The following is a 14,709-nucleotide window of genomic DNA, read 5'->3' on the forward strand; positions in this document are numbered from 1 at the left end:
TCTCCTGCCTCAGCCTCTCTAGTAGCTGGGACTACAGGTGCCCGCCACCACGCCTGGCTAAATTTTTTTGTATTTTTAGTAGAGACGGGGTTTCACCGTGTTAGCCAGGATGGTCTCGATCTCCTGACCTTGTGATCCACTCACCTCAGCCTCCCAAAGTGCTGGGATTACAGGTGTGAGCCACCCTGCCCAGCAACTTTTGTATTTTTAGTAGAGGTGGGGTTTCACCATTTTGGCCAGGCTGGTGTTGAACTCCTGACCTCAGGTGATCTACCCTCCTTGGCTCCCAAAGTGTTGAGATTACAGGCATGAACCACCCGCGCCTGGCCTTTTTTGTTTTTGTTTTTGTTTTTGAGACAGGGTCTCACTCTTTCACCCAGGCTGGAGTGCAATCACATGATCTGAGCTTACCGCAACCTCCTGGGCTCAGGTGATCCTCCCACCTCAGCCTGCTGAATAGCTGGGACCACAGGCATGCACCACCACACCCAGCTAATTTTTTTTTAAATCTCTGTATTCACATTTCCCAGAAAACAGTTACAGAGTCCCTTTGTGACTTTGCTGTTTCCTGTGCTCACACTTTCTCTTTCATTGTCTTGCAAAGTCTGACCTGACTTCCAGTACCCAGGTAGGTTATTTGTGAACATTGATGGACCATTTTGAACATGGATTCTTCAAGAAGAGTGCAGACAGACCTTAAATAACCAGGAAGCACACTGAATGTAGATCTTGGTACATATGGGAACTCAACAAATGTTTGTGGTGTTCATTTCCAAGTCCTGCTCTCTTGAAAGCACTAAGGCTTTTCCTGAGGTGACCCCAACCTATGGATCAACAAGTATTAGTATTATTATTTCTTAATCTGTTTTATAGTAAATCTAAATATGGTTGTATAGTTCAACCACTCTATTTAAGATTTCTCTAAATACAAGGCGACTGATCTTTAAAACTTGTGTTATTTGGGTCCTATGTGGTCACTAAAATTAAAAAAAAAAGACAACTCAGAAACATGAATGTCATCCTACCGATTCCCCTCAGAAATAACCACTGTTGACATTTAAAAATACTTTTTCTTCATGACATTTTATAAGGACGGGTGTTTCTTCCTTTTAGCAGTAAAAAGAAATGAGATATTAAAGAGAAATGAAATTCACAGCTAATCCTTCAATTCCATTTTCATGGATAGCCATCTACTTCTCCCACTGAACTTAAATATATGCTTTTTAGGTAGCATTTTTGGTATTTTAAATTTTATCTCCTTTTTGCTTTCCCTTGTAGAAGGTTGACAAATAGTCCCTAAAGCTGTCAATAGGTTGGAAATAAGAAGGAAAAGTAAAGACAATATCTAAGTTAATAAGTAGTTGCTGTGTGATGGGGAACTGAGTGAATTGTATTTTTCCTTGGACAGATTTCACAGAGATGATGAGAGCCCTGGGATACCCTCGACATATTTCTATGGAAAATTTCCGTACACCCAATTTTGGACTTGTATCTGAAGTGCTTCTCTGGCTTGTGAAAAGGTTAGAACTGCACTTTATTGACATCTAAGAGTGAATACTGCATTTTATTTGTTAGTCATCTAGAAAACAGGACACAGTTGTGATGCTGCAAAAGGAAGAGTTGTTTGAATTTGACAGACCCAGTTGTATTCTGTTAAAAAGTAGTTGTCGCTGGGCACAGTGGCTCATTCCTATAATCCCAGCACTTCATAATCTCAGTAATTCGAGACCAGCCTCGTCAACATAGCAAGACCCTGTTTCCATACACAAAAGAACAATTAGCCGAGCATGGGTGGTACACACTCATAGTTCCAGCTACTCAGGAGGCTGAGGCAGGAGGATCACTTGATCCCAGGAGTTTGAGGCTGCAGTGCCATTGATCATGCTATTGCACACCAGCCCGGGCAGATTGAGACTGTGTCTCAAAAAAAAAAAAATTAGGCCGGGCGCGGTGGCTCACACCTGTAATCCCAGCACTTTGGGAGGCTGAGGCGGGTGGATCACGAGGTCAGGAGATCAAGACCATCCTGGCTAACACGGTGAAACCCCATCTCTATTAAAAACACAAAAAATTAGCCACGTGTGGTGGCCGGCGCCTGTGGTCCCAGCTACTCAGGAGGCCGAGGCAGGAGAATGGAGTGAACCCGGGAGGTGGAGTGTACAGTGAGCCGAAGCATGCAGTGAGCCGAGATAGCGCCACTGCAGTCCAGCCTGGGTGAAAGAGCGAGACTCCGTCTCAAAAAAAAAAAAAAAAAAAAAAAATCAGTGGAGTTTAAAGAATGCTGTGGGAGTGGGAAATATACCAGGAAGTGGTGAAAGGAGGCGACTATTCCTCAGTAGGGTGCTGGGCCAGGCTGCTCTTCAGCCCCTCACGGCAGAGTGACAGGGGCCTTTTTGCACATTCCAATCAGTACACTGGATTAGAAATAATGGAGATTTCTTTTTCTGTGAAAAAAATTGAATATGATGTATGATTCAGGATTGGCAGCTTTTTCTGTTAAGGACCAGATAATATTTTACCTTTTGCTAAACATAAAATTCATAAGATCTCTATTGCATCTCTTCTTTTTCTTAAAATGTAAAAACAGTTCTTAGCTTGCAGGCTGTACAGGTCGGAGGCTGCAGTCTGCTGACCCCTGGTATCAATACCTTGAAGAAAATAACTTCACCAACTCTGCTGCTGCTTAGAGCTGACTAATCGGCCCTAGCACTGATGTCTGAGTCAACGGCTGTCAGCCAGGGTAGCAGTTCTGATTAGTTTCATGACATGGTGAGGTCTGAGAGAGATTTAATTTTATAAGCTGAGACCCACATTTAGTTTTTGAAATCTGTTGTTCTTCGGTGGGGATTTGCTCCCTTGGTATTTGGTTTTGCTTTTGAAGTTTGCCTTGATCTTACTCTCACACTTGGGGACTTGGAGAGCGTTGTGTTCCAGACCCGCTGTCCTCTCAGTTGCCCACATTCTCTTTGGTAGACTTTCTCCGTGGTTAACCTGTGCTCTTTCCTCTTACCTCGCTGATAGATATGAGCCCCAGACTGACATCCCGCCTGACGTGGACACTGAACAGGACCGAGTTTTCTTCATTAAGGCAATTGCCCAGTTCATGGTTAGTGGACACTTATTTTGTGGAGTTGTAAAATCAAGTAAACTAGAAAGAATGACTCCTTGTTAGGGCTACTTTCAAACTGAGTAATTGAGTTTTTCTTTCGGTTTTTTTTTTGTTTTTTTTTTTGTTTTGTTTTTTTTTGAGATGGAGTCTCATTCTCTCGCCCAGGCCGGAATGCAGTGGCACAATCTTGGCTCACTGCAACCTCCGTCTCCTCGGGGGTTCTCCTGTCTCAGCTTCCCGAGTAGCTGGGATTACAGGCACACGCCACCACACCTGGCTAATTTTTGTATTTTTAGTAGAGACTGGGTTCCACCGTGTTGGCCAGGCTGGTCTCAAACTCCCGACCTCAAGTAATCCACCCTCCTTGGCCTCCCAAAGTGCTGGAATTACAGATGTGAGCGACCACCTGCCTGGCCTGAGTTTGCTTTCTAAAACCATTCCGTTGCTGGGTTTCTGTGGCGCCATTTCACCAGCGAAGTTCTTTTTGTTTGTCTTTTAATTCATTATTTGTTAAGAATTTTGTTTATGCCGGGCGTGGTGGCTCACACCTGTAATCCCAGCACTTTGGAAGGCCAAGGCGGGCGGATCATGAGGTCAGGAGATTGAGACTATCCTGGCTAACAGGGTGAAACCCCGTCTCCACTAAAAATACAAAAAATTAGTTGGGCGTGGTGGCGGGCACCTGTAGTCCCAGCTACTCGGGAGGCTGAGGCAGGAGAATGGTGTGAACCCGGGAGGCAGAGCTTGCAGTGAGCCAAGATCACGCCACTGCACTCCAGCCTGGGTAACAGAGCAAGACTCTGTCTAAAAAAAAAAAAAAAAAAAGAATTTTGTTTATTTATTTTTGAATAGGTAACATATTTCATGGCTCACAAATTGCAAGTAGGCCGGGCGTGGTTGCTCACGCCTGTAACCCTAGCACTTTGGCAGGCCAAGGTGGGAGGACAGCTTGAGTCCAGGAGTTTGAGAACAGCCTGGGTGATGTAGTGACATCCTGTCTCTACAAAAATTTTAAAAAAAATTAGATGGGCCTGGTGACACATTGTGCCTGTAGTCTCAGTTGCTTGGGAGGCTGAGGTGGGAGGATTGCTTGAGCCCGGGAGGTTGAGGCTGCAGTGAGCCGGGAGCATGTCATTGCACTCCAGCCCAGGTGACAGAGTGAGACCCTATCTCCAAAAAAAAAAAAAAAAAAAAAAAAAAAAAATTAAAAACATTATGAAACAAAATGGAGTAAAATGACTTTTTACCCTATCTGCTCTGGGCCAAGTTCCATTCCAAATAACCACTATTTTAAATCTCTTCCAGAGTGTGTGTGTGTGTGCAAATAAAAATATATATTTTCCTTTGTTTTACATAAATGGTACTGTATACTACTTGATGTACTTACTGTACACTACAAGATGTTTAGCATCTTGCTTTACTTAAATGGTATATTTTAGAGAACTTTCCAAATACATATAGAATTTCCTCATTCTGTTTACACCTGAGTGGTATTGCGTGCATGGATATGCCATAATTTATGTAATTTATATAGGTAGGCTTTTAGGTTGTCTCAAGCTTTGCTCTTTGAAATAGTGCTGTAACAAATAACCTGTACATCTCATTTTGTTTGTGTTTGAGTGTGTCCCTAGAATAAGTTCTTATATTTGGGATTGCTGGGTGAAAAGATAGGTGCATTTGTAATTTTGATGTCTTTTACCAAATTGCTCTCCATCAAGATTGTCCCAGTTTATACAACCACTCACAATGTTTGAGTCACTTGAATGCTTTACTCTTATTAGGTTATATCCCAGTTGTCAGCAGAGGCATTTTCAACTTACCTACATGGGATTTGGTTTAGAAATTACATGGAAAGGGCCTTCAACTTTTTTTTTTTTTTTTTGGTCTAAAACTAGGCCACCAAGGCACATATAAAACTCAACACTAAGAAGCTTTATCAAGCAGATGGGTATGCAGTAAAAGAGCTGCTGAAGATCACATCTGTCCTTTATAATGCTATGAAGACCAAGGGGATGGAGGGCTCTGAAATAGTAGAGGAAGATGTCAACAAATTCAAATTTGATCTTGGCTCAAAGGTAAGGACAACAAAAGCCTTGTAGTGAGCGATGGAGCGTTGATTTCTTGAGCTCTGAAATGGAAGGAGTCTGCTACAGCTCCATTGCTTTTCTTCCTCCTCAGCTGAGGGCAGTTTGTCAGTTTTGTGCTCACCAGCATTTGGATAAAGTCAAAGTCACAATCCAGTAATTCAACTATTTATTAAAAGCTTAGTATTTGTCAGGTAGCGTTCAAGCGCTGAGGATACAGTTGTGAACAAAAAGGACAAAAATTGTGTGTTTATTCTCTTCAGTTGTGGGAGTCAGACTGTGAACAATAAGAGATGTGGAAGGCCAGATGCAGTTCAGGCTGTGGAAAATAATAAGCTGGGATGGGGATGGATGCTGCCCAGGGTGATCTTAAATAGGGTGATCAGGAAGGCTTCATGGATTGGATGGTGTTTCCAGCAGAGATCCGAAGGAGGGAAAGAGTGAGTTGTGCAGGTGGCGGGTGGCGGCAGGGTGTCTCAGGATGATAATTTGTTTTGGGCTGGGTGCAGTGACTCACTCCTTAAGCCAAACACTTTGGGAGGCCGAGGTGGGAGGATCCTTTGATGCCAAGAGTTCCAGACCAACCTGGGCAACATAGTGAGACGCCATTTTTACCAAAAAAAAGAAAAAAATTAGCAAGGCGTGGTGGTGCACACCTGTGGTCCCAGCTGCTCAGGAGGCTGAGGTGGGAGGATCTCTTGAGCCCAGGCAGTCAAGCCATGTTCATGCCACTGCACTCCCGCCTAGGCAACAGAACGAGACCTTGTCTGGGGGGAAAAAAAAGAATGTGTTTTCTGTGTTTGAGGAAAAGCAAGGAGGCCGTGTGATGAGGGTTGGGAGTGACAGACCCTCTGGCGCCTGGGAAGCCCCTGGAAAGCCTTTGTCTTTGCCTCAAAGGTGGGAATCGTTGGGATCCAAGCAGAACCTTCTATGCTTATTTCCCATCCAAAGGGTTGCTGTGGCTGCTGAGCCGCCATCAGACTGAAGCAGGAGGCAGGGCTGGAAGCAGCGAGCCTGTTTGGAAAGTGAGGGGTGACCGCGGCTTTGAGCAGAGTGCTGGTGGGAGAGGTGCTGTCAGGTGTCGGGGAGTAGCCACAGCAGCAAGCCAGAAATAAAGGTTAAGCCGTTACTCTGAGGCCTCAGAGCAGGAGACCTAGGAATGAAGGCCCCGGGGCTGGGAATGCACCTAAGAATGTGGCCACGCAGGGTACGTGAAACCACAGCGCACTGGCTGAGCTCCAAGTCTGGTGCAGGGAAGAAAGCTTCCCCTGTGTGGCCTCCTAGGTGAGGCCTTGTCATGGTCTATGGTCGGGCTTGAAAAGCCACACGTAGGTTTTTTGTTTTGTTTTGTTTTGTTTTGTTTTGTTTTGTTTTGAGACGGAGTTTCAGTCTATGGCCCAGGCTGGAGTGCAATGGCACGATCTTGGCTCACTGCGCCTCCGCCTCCCAGGTTCAAGAGATTCTTCTGCCTCAGCCTCCTGAATAGCTGGGATTACAGGCACACACCACCACACCCGGCTAATATTTTTTTTTTTTTTTTTTTTTTTTAGATGGAGTTTCACTTTTGTTGCCCAGGCTGGAGTGCAATGGCGCGATCTCAACTCACTGCAACCTCTGTCTCCCAGGTTCAAGTGATTCTCCTGCCTCAGCCTCCTGAGTAGCTGAGATTACAGGCATGCGCCACCACGCCCAGCTAATTTTGTACTTTTAGTAGAGTCGGGGTTTCTCCATGTTGGTCAGGCTGGTCTCAAATTCCCGACCTCAGGTGATCCTCCCGCCTCAGCCTCCCAAAGTGCTAGGATTACAGGTGTGAGCCACTGCACCCGGCCTTGTATTTTTTTTTTTTTTTTTTTTTTAGCAGAGATGGGGCTTCACCATGTTGGCCAGCTAGTCTCAAACTCCTGACCTCAGGTGATTTGCCCGCCTCGGCCTCCCATAGTGCTGGGATTATAGGCGTGAGCCACCGCGCCTGGCCTCACACATGGGTTTTTAACCAGGAGCGACACTCGTCAGCAAGAGAAGTGTCTAGAGATTGGGGCATATTTTGATGGTAGATCTCACGGGATGAGGCATGGGTTGAGAGTAAGTCAGGTGCTACAGGCAGGGTCTTGGGGCAGCTGTGCGGCAGAGCTTGCGGAGCTCGTGGGTGTTCTGCCTCTGTGCTGTACTCTGCGGGAACCACTGGCCACAAGTGGCAAGCACAACTGAGGAACTGAGTTGAGTTCTGCATTTTCTTTAATTTTTAAGTAATTCAAGTGAAAATGGCCACATGTGGCTAGTGGTTACTATATTAGACATCACTGCTCTGAAGTTTTTTGTGTGAGCCCCTGGAAGGATGAAGTTGCCATGTACTGAAGCAGAGAAGGTTCTGGACATGCTCCATTTGCCACTGCCATTGGCTGTCCAGGTGGAGATGGTGCACAGGTAGCTGGTATGTGAGACTAGAGCCCAGGGAAAGCCCAGGCTGGAGCTGGGAGCTGGGGAGGAATCAGCACACAGATGGTATTAAAGCCGAGAGGCTAGGAGCAGAGCCAGCAGAAAAGACGGGGGGTCCAGGAACGAAACTCTGACTCGCTCCCCTTTTGAGAAGCAGAGAAGGTGACAGACTCCTGCAAAGAAGTTTGGGGATATGCTGCTCAGAAGGGAAGAAAAGCAGCTAGAGCCAGAGCAGGCTGGATCCTGGAGGACTAAGGAAGAGCGAAGCAAGCTATCAAAGCCATCAGCTGCAAATGAAGAGGGAGAGTTGTTGCTAGTGGATTGAAAATGAGAGCCAGAAGGTGAGGATTAGTTGTCCAGGAGAGAGGGAGAGTGAGCAGAGCAGGGAGACATTTATGTCTGGGCTCCTTAGAAGAGTTAGCGTATTCTAGGAAGAGCGGGTGACACACACATCCTAGGAAAGAAGCCTGTGCAAAGAGCTCAGAGCTACATGCTCATTGTGGTTGTCATCGCCTTCCTGGCAACAGCTGCCCGTCTGAGGAGCCCAGAACCGTTGTAAGTCCTTAGTGGGCGCCGCCCCGTTTGAGCCTCTCCAAGCCTGTGGAGGAAAGTCTGAGGCAGAGAAGGAGGACAGGGGAGGACGAAACACAGGACTTCAGGCTGCTGCAAGAGGATGTGAGTCCCTCAGGCTGTCCCTTCGTGTGGTCACTCTGCTGCTGTTGGGCACCCTACTGTGACAAAGTCCAAGTAGGAAGCTCCTCAGCTTTCTCCCAGCTATGTCCTCCTGGTTGTGGCTTCAGTTTGACGTGACATTAGGTTTTTTGGAGAGACCCAGGCATCCTGGAATTGGTCTCTTTAGTACTTAGATGATCATTTCCTGAACGTGTGTCCTGCAGCCTGCGAGCATGTGACTGGGGAAGCACATGTTTGTAGTCACGTGTCCCAGCCAAAGGTAGGAGCTGACATGAACAGGCTGGTGGTTGAATGCATGTTAAAAATCTGTGGCTAGCCGGGCATGGTGGCTCACGCCTGTGATCCCAGCACTTTGGGAGGCCGAGGTGGGTGGATCACCTGAGGTCAGGAATTCAAGACCAGCCTGACCAACATGGAGAAATCCTGTCTCTACTAAAAATACAAAATTAGCCAGGCGTGGTGGCACATGCCTGTAATCCCAGCTACTTGGGAGGCTGAGGCAGGAAAATTACCTGAACCTGGGAGGTGGAGATTGCGGTGAGCCGAGATCGCGCTATCGCACTCCAGCCTAGGCAACAAGAACGAAACTCCGTCTGAAAAAAAAAAAAAATCTGTGGCTGGCCGAACATTGGTGGTTCTGCCTATAATCCCAACACTTTGGGAGGCTGAGGTAGGAGGGTCACTTGAGGCCAGAAGTTAGAGAGCAGCCTGGGTAACATAGCCAAGACCCTGTCTCTATTAAAAAAAATCTATTGCTGAGGTTTCTGTTTTTGTTATTTTCCTTCCAGATTGCAGATTTGAAGGCAGCCAGGCAGCTTGCGTCTGAAATCACCTCCAAAGGAGCATCTCTGTATGACTTGCTCGGCATGGAAGTGGAGTTGAGGGTAAGCATCCCAGGACTTCCTTAACCATGCAGATTTTCTCTTCCAGGTTTTCTTTTTCAATTCTGTTTCTCCCTTTTCAGTTCTGATTTAATGAAATACACCTGGTTGAATGAGCTAATGTGTGGAAAGGTGATATAGGATGTTAACTGCCCTTCCTGCTTCTGGTGGGCACTGGTCTAGCTTTATTTATTTATTTATTTATTTATTTTTATTTATTTTTGAGACGGAGTCTCGCTCTGTCACCCAGGCTGGAGTGCAATGGTGCAATCTCGACTCACTGCAAGCTCTGCCTCCCGGGTTCACGCCATTCTCCTGCCTCAGCCTCCCAAGTAGCTGGGACTACAGGTGCCCGCCACCATACCCGGCTAATTTTTTGTATTTTTAGTAGAGACGGGGTTTCACCGTGTTAGCCAGGATGGTCTCAATCTCCTGACCTCGTGATCTGCCCGCCTCGGCCTCCCAAAGTGCTGGGATTACAGGTGTGAGCCAGCGTGCCCGGCACTGGTCTACCTTTAACTTCTTGTTTAGGAGCGGCAGCTCCGTGGCATGTGACTGAGCTGTCCTTGTTGTGCCCACTGGCAGACTTTATTGATCATGATGGTTTTTTCTGGTGTACTCTGCTTCAGCATTCTTCTCAAAAATGATCTTCTGAGCTTGCAGTTCCCAGACCTTGCTGCCCAGTGCAAACACCTGGGGACCTCTAAAGACTTCTGAAGCCTGGCTTTCACTCTGGGGTCCTTGTTATGGAATGTGACCTGGGCACTGGGAGTTTTCAGATTCTCCCGGGTGATTCTAACAGCAGAGTTTGGGACCAGCAATCTTGGCATCACTTCCAGTCAGCTGAAGTCGATGTTGCAGTGGAGACTGATTTGATTTGCAATCCTTATTCCAGCCAATGCCAGCCAAGAAGTATGTGCTATCACCTACATTTAAGCAGCTGTTTAAGAGTGGAGTGGTGTTTATTTTTTATTTTTTTTATTTTGTTATTTTTTTTTGAGACAGTCTCACTCTGTTGCCCAGGCTGGAGTGCAGTGGCTCAACCTCGGCTCACTAAAACCTCCGCCTCCCAGGTTCAGGTGATTCTCCTTCCTCAGCCTCCTGAGTAGCTGGGATTACAGATGTGTGTCACCACACCCGGCTAATTTTTGTATTTTTAGTAGAGATGGGGTTTCATCATGTTGGCCAGGTTGGTCTCAAACTCCTGATCTCAAGTGATTCCCCTGCCCTCAGCCATTCCCACCAGCGTGCACAGGTGCACCATGGATGAAAGGAAGCACAAGATGAGTTTTGACACAGTGCTTCAGGAACCTTGTCTTACTGTGTTCAGGCTGCCATCCCAAAACACAATAAGCTGAGTGACTTGTAAATAACAGATTTGTTTCTCACAGTTCTGGAGATTGGGAAGTTCTAGATGGAAGCACTAGCAGCTTCAGTGTCTGGCGAGGGCTTGTTCCCCACAGATGGTGCCTTGTTGCTGAGTCCTCACATGGCAGCAGGGGTGAGGGATCTCCCCAGGGTTTCTCTTATGAGCCAATCACCTATTAAAGGCCTCACCTCCTAACATCATCACATTGTGGGTTAGAGTTTCAACATATGAATTTTGGGGTCACACAAACATTGTCTATAGCAAACCTCATAATTATATCCGCATTAAAATCCCATGTCTCAGAAGTTTTCAGCACTGATATGATAGTCACAGATGTCTCCCTTGATTGGTTAATGGTTCATGCTAGGGGCAGGGCCATGGTGACTGTTCTTATCGGTTGTGTTTGTTAGTGATAGGCAACTGAGAGGGACTTCATGCTAAGCAAGATGCTTAGTTTGGGGGTCACCTGGACAGAATGCAGGTAAAGAAGCAAATTGGGGCTGGGCACAGTGACTCATGCCTGTGATCCTAGCACTTTGGGCGGCCAAGGAACGTGGATCACTTGAGCCTAGGAGTTTGAGCAACATAGTGAGACCCTATCTCTATTTAAAAAAGAAAAAAAAAAAGAAGCAAATTTGGGAGAAAAGATAATGGAAGCTAAGTTCAGTTTTGCTCATAGAGTTGGGGTCACATAGGCCTCTGGCTGAAAAGGAGGACCTTGAGCTCTGGAGAGAGCTGGGTAGGCTCTCAGATAATGGAGGACATTATAGGAGGTGATGGTGGAAGTATTTTTGCATCAGAGACCCACATGGTAATGAAACTTCGGAGAATCAGTCCATAAGGCACATCCAGATCTAGGAATACTGGTTTTGAGAACTCCTTTTCTGAAAATATATGTAAATGATTTTACTGTTTCCTAGGAAATGAGAACAGAAGCCATTGCCAGACCTCTGGAAATAAACGAGACTGAAAAAGTGATGAGAATTGCAATAAAAGAGATTTTGGTAAGATGACTTTGCCTTTATATAATGTTTTTTATGCCTGGGATTCAAAAATACTGATTTCTTGCCCATGCAAGACAGAACAAGCTAGGCTTAGTAACAAGGGATGTGTTAGTGGGGAAATGAAAAACTCAGAGGACATTGGAGCGTACCTAGGTCACTTACTATCATTTTTTCCCTCGTTATAAATAAAAACAGCTTCTCATGTTATTAAAAATTGATCAGTTTCAGTAATTTAATAATTATCAATTATTCAATAATTTTAATAAATAATGCTGTGTTTTATTTTGTTTAACCAATTCCTCACTGCTTAGTATTTAAATGATTTCAGGGTTTTCTAAATTCCAGACAGCACTGTAATAAGTAGAAGGATCACGATTGTTTACGCTCGCTCACATCAGTTATCCTCTCATCTAAAGCAGTCAGTTGGAAGGCAGATCTTGAGGGTGACTCTAGACTCAGATTGCTTGGGTTTGAATTCCACTGTGTGATGTTAGGCAAGTTACTTAACCTCTCTGTGCCTCATTTTCCTCATGTGTAAAATGGCAAGAACTGCATTCCCAACTGTGTGGGGTCCTTATAAACATTAATCACGACAGGGCATATGAAGCCTCGTCTCTGATGCACAATAGATAATCAGTCATCATTGGTGATTTATTTTACTCAGTAGACACGGATGAGGGCCCCTGTGTACATTCAGAGTAGGCATAAAACAAGAATTTGCTATGAGTTGTACAAAATTCTAAAAATCATAGGTTTTTAAAAATATATAATTCTTTTGTCATTAAACAGTAATACCCCCTGGGCAGCCCAGCCTAGGGAGTCAGAGCCTCACAGCGGGAGAAGGGCACCACAGCCCTGGTGGGAGATTGGTGACAGATAGGCAGATGGGTCAGATAAGTAAAAATATGGTAAGGATAATGGAGCCACATTCCTCACTGTTGGAGAAAAAAGTCACAAAAATGGGAAGAGAGAAAATTAGAGTGAACTTGAAATTGGAGGTGTTGGTTAAACGCATAGTTTTCAATATATAGCTAGATATAGGAATAAATTTTGATATACATGTATGCACATTTAAGGAATTATGTATATATGTATATAAATATGTTTTATTTATATACATACACATAGACACACCCACACTCATACATTTCTTAGCTCTGAGCACACCTAGCACCTGGCTTAATGCCATTCTCCACTAAAAGGAACCAGGACTCTTACGGGAAAATGGCTAATTCCAGAGTTGGGCAGGAGAAGTACGAGAAAGTAAGGAAGAGTTCAAAGGAGGAAAGGGAGCTATTGGAAGCATGCAGAAGCCAACTTGAGTGGGCTTCTCCTGGCCAAAGTAAGGACAACTTAAGCATCAAAATAAATAAGTTAGAATAATTAATTTTATGGTATAATAGAATGAAACAGGAAACCATGAGTTTTCACTGGCATAAAAAAATGAATGAATATTGGAGGCTGAGGAGGAGCAGGTCATGCACACAGATTCAAAGTAGCTTTCCACAAAGTACTTTTTTTTTTCTTTTTTTTTTTTTGAGACAGAGTCTTGCTCTGTTGCCCAGGCTGGAGTACAGTGGCACAATCTCGGCTCACTGCAACCTCTGCCTCCCAGGTTCAAGTGATTCTCGTGCCTTAGCCTCCTGAGTAGCTGGGATTACTGGCGCACACCACTACACCCAGCTAATTATTGTATTTTTGTTTTATTTTATTTATTTGTTTATTTTTGAGACAAAGTCTTGCTATGTCGCCCAGGCTGAAGTGCAGTAGTGCCATCTCAGCTCACTGTGATCTCTGCCTCCTGGGTTCGAGCAATTCTTGTGCCTCAACCTCCCGAATAGCTGGAATTACAGGCATGCACCACCACGCCCAGCTAATTTTTGTTTTTTTTTTTAGTAGAGATGGGGTTTTGCCATGTTTGGCCAGGCTTGTCTCAAACTCCTGACTTCAGGTGATCCGCCCACCTTGACCTCTCAAAGTGCTGGGATTAGAGGCATGAGGCACTGTGCCTGGCCCACAGAGTACTTATTAATTACAGAGGGGAAAAGAGTCGCTTCTCAGGGAGAAGCCTGCCAGTCACCCCCTTAATCAAGTGATCAAAGTGAACATCATCGTTACAGAACAAATCAGAATCATGCATGCCTGGTAGGATGCAGTCACTTCTGAGTATTCCTGCCAACGATGCATATCTGACTCTAATGAGACAAAGCCGGATTGAGGGGCATTCTACAGATTAACCAGCCTGTATGCTCCCAAAGTGAAAAGGTTCTGAAAGTCAAGGAAAGCTGAGGGGGCATTTTAGACTGAGGGAGGCTGTGGAGATGTGATAACTGGACACATAGGCGGCTCTTGTCTGCTTTTGGGGACTTCACTGGGACAAGTGGGGACAAGTGGAGTGGGGCTGGAGTTAGACGGTGGTAGTGTGTCGGTGCTGGCTTCCTGTTTTGATGATTGTATTGTGGGAATGTAGGAGAAAGTCCTTATTTGTAGGAAATACACACTAAAGTATTCAGAGTATTGGAACATCTGGTCAGCAACTTACTGTCACCTAGGTTGGGAAAAACACTTTCTGTTGTACAACAGGTTTTCCGTAAATTTTTGATTGTTTCTTAATTTAAAAATTAAAAAAAAAATTATACCTCTTATCCTTGCCAGTGTTCTGACTGAATCAGGTGAACACGGCATGAATGTGCCCTTAGCACTCATATGTTAAAAGTAGAACACCCAAGAGAGGGCAGGGTTCATTTCTTGGTAGACATCTCTTAAGACTCCTTTCATTGTTAGAAAATATCTGTGATGGTTGATCATTTTAAAAACAACCAAAACAACATGGGTACTTAAAAGGGGTTAGGGAGTACAGGCCGTTTATTTCAGAAACCAGGGAAAATTGCTTGTGTTTACACAGCTGTTTTGTATTGTGGATCTTTCTTGTTTGAGGAACAGATATGTTTAAGGTGGGATAAATTTACTAGGTTTTAATCTGACTTTGGTTCAAGGAAATAGTGGCCATTAACTGAAGTTGTTTAGAAAGGAGACCCACCTTTCTTCCTGTGAGGGTGAACTCACATTTCTCCTGGGGGCTTTAAGGCACTTGCAGCAAATTGATGATAAGGGTCTGATTATTTTAATGAAA

At 45.0% G+C, this 14,709-nt stretch overlaps 1 protein-coding gene across 7 annotated transcripts in view; it reads left to right on the forward strand.

Moving 5' to 3' along the window:
- Nucleotides 1-14,709, forward strand: part of CLUAP1 (clusterin associated protein 1) — a 50,474-nt gene that overhangs the window by 15,307 nt on the left and 20,458 nt on the right. For 6 of the 7 annotated variants that reach the window (XM_063655094.1, XM_063655092.1, XM_063655096.1 and 3 more), the window contains exons 2-6: nucleotides 1,409-1,520; nucleotides 3,022-3,106; nucleotides 5,005-5,184; nucleotides 9,111-9,206; nucleotides 11,493-11,576. In XM_063655094.1, coding sequence (XP_063511164.1) covers nucleotides 1,420-1,520; nucleotides 3,022-3,106; nucleotides 5,005-5,184; nucleotides 9,111-9,206; nucleotides 11,493-11,576 — 546 coding nt within the window. In that variant the 5' untranslated portion in view covers nucleotides 1,409-1,419. Of the gene's footprint in view, nucleotides 1-604; nucleotides 629-1,408; nucleotides 1,521-3,021; nucleotides 3,107-5,004; nucleotides 5,185-9,110; nucleotides 9,207-11,492; nucleotides 11,577-14,709 lie in introns of all 7 variants that reach the window. The other variant, XM_063655097.1, reaches the window with a different exon arrangement.

This window comes from Pongo pygmaeus, chromosome 18, assembly GCF_028885625.2.
Source record: "Pongo pygmaeus isolate AG05252 chromosome 18, NHGRI_mPonPyg2-v2.0_pri, whole genome shotgun sequence".
NCBI classification, from domain to species: Eukaryota; Metazoa; Chordata; class Mammalia; order Primates; family Hominidae; genus Pongo; species Pongo pygmaeus.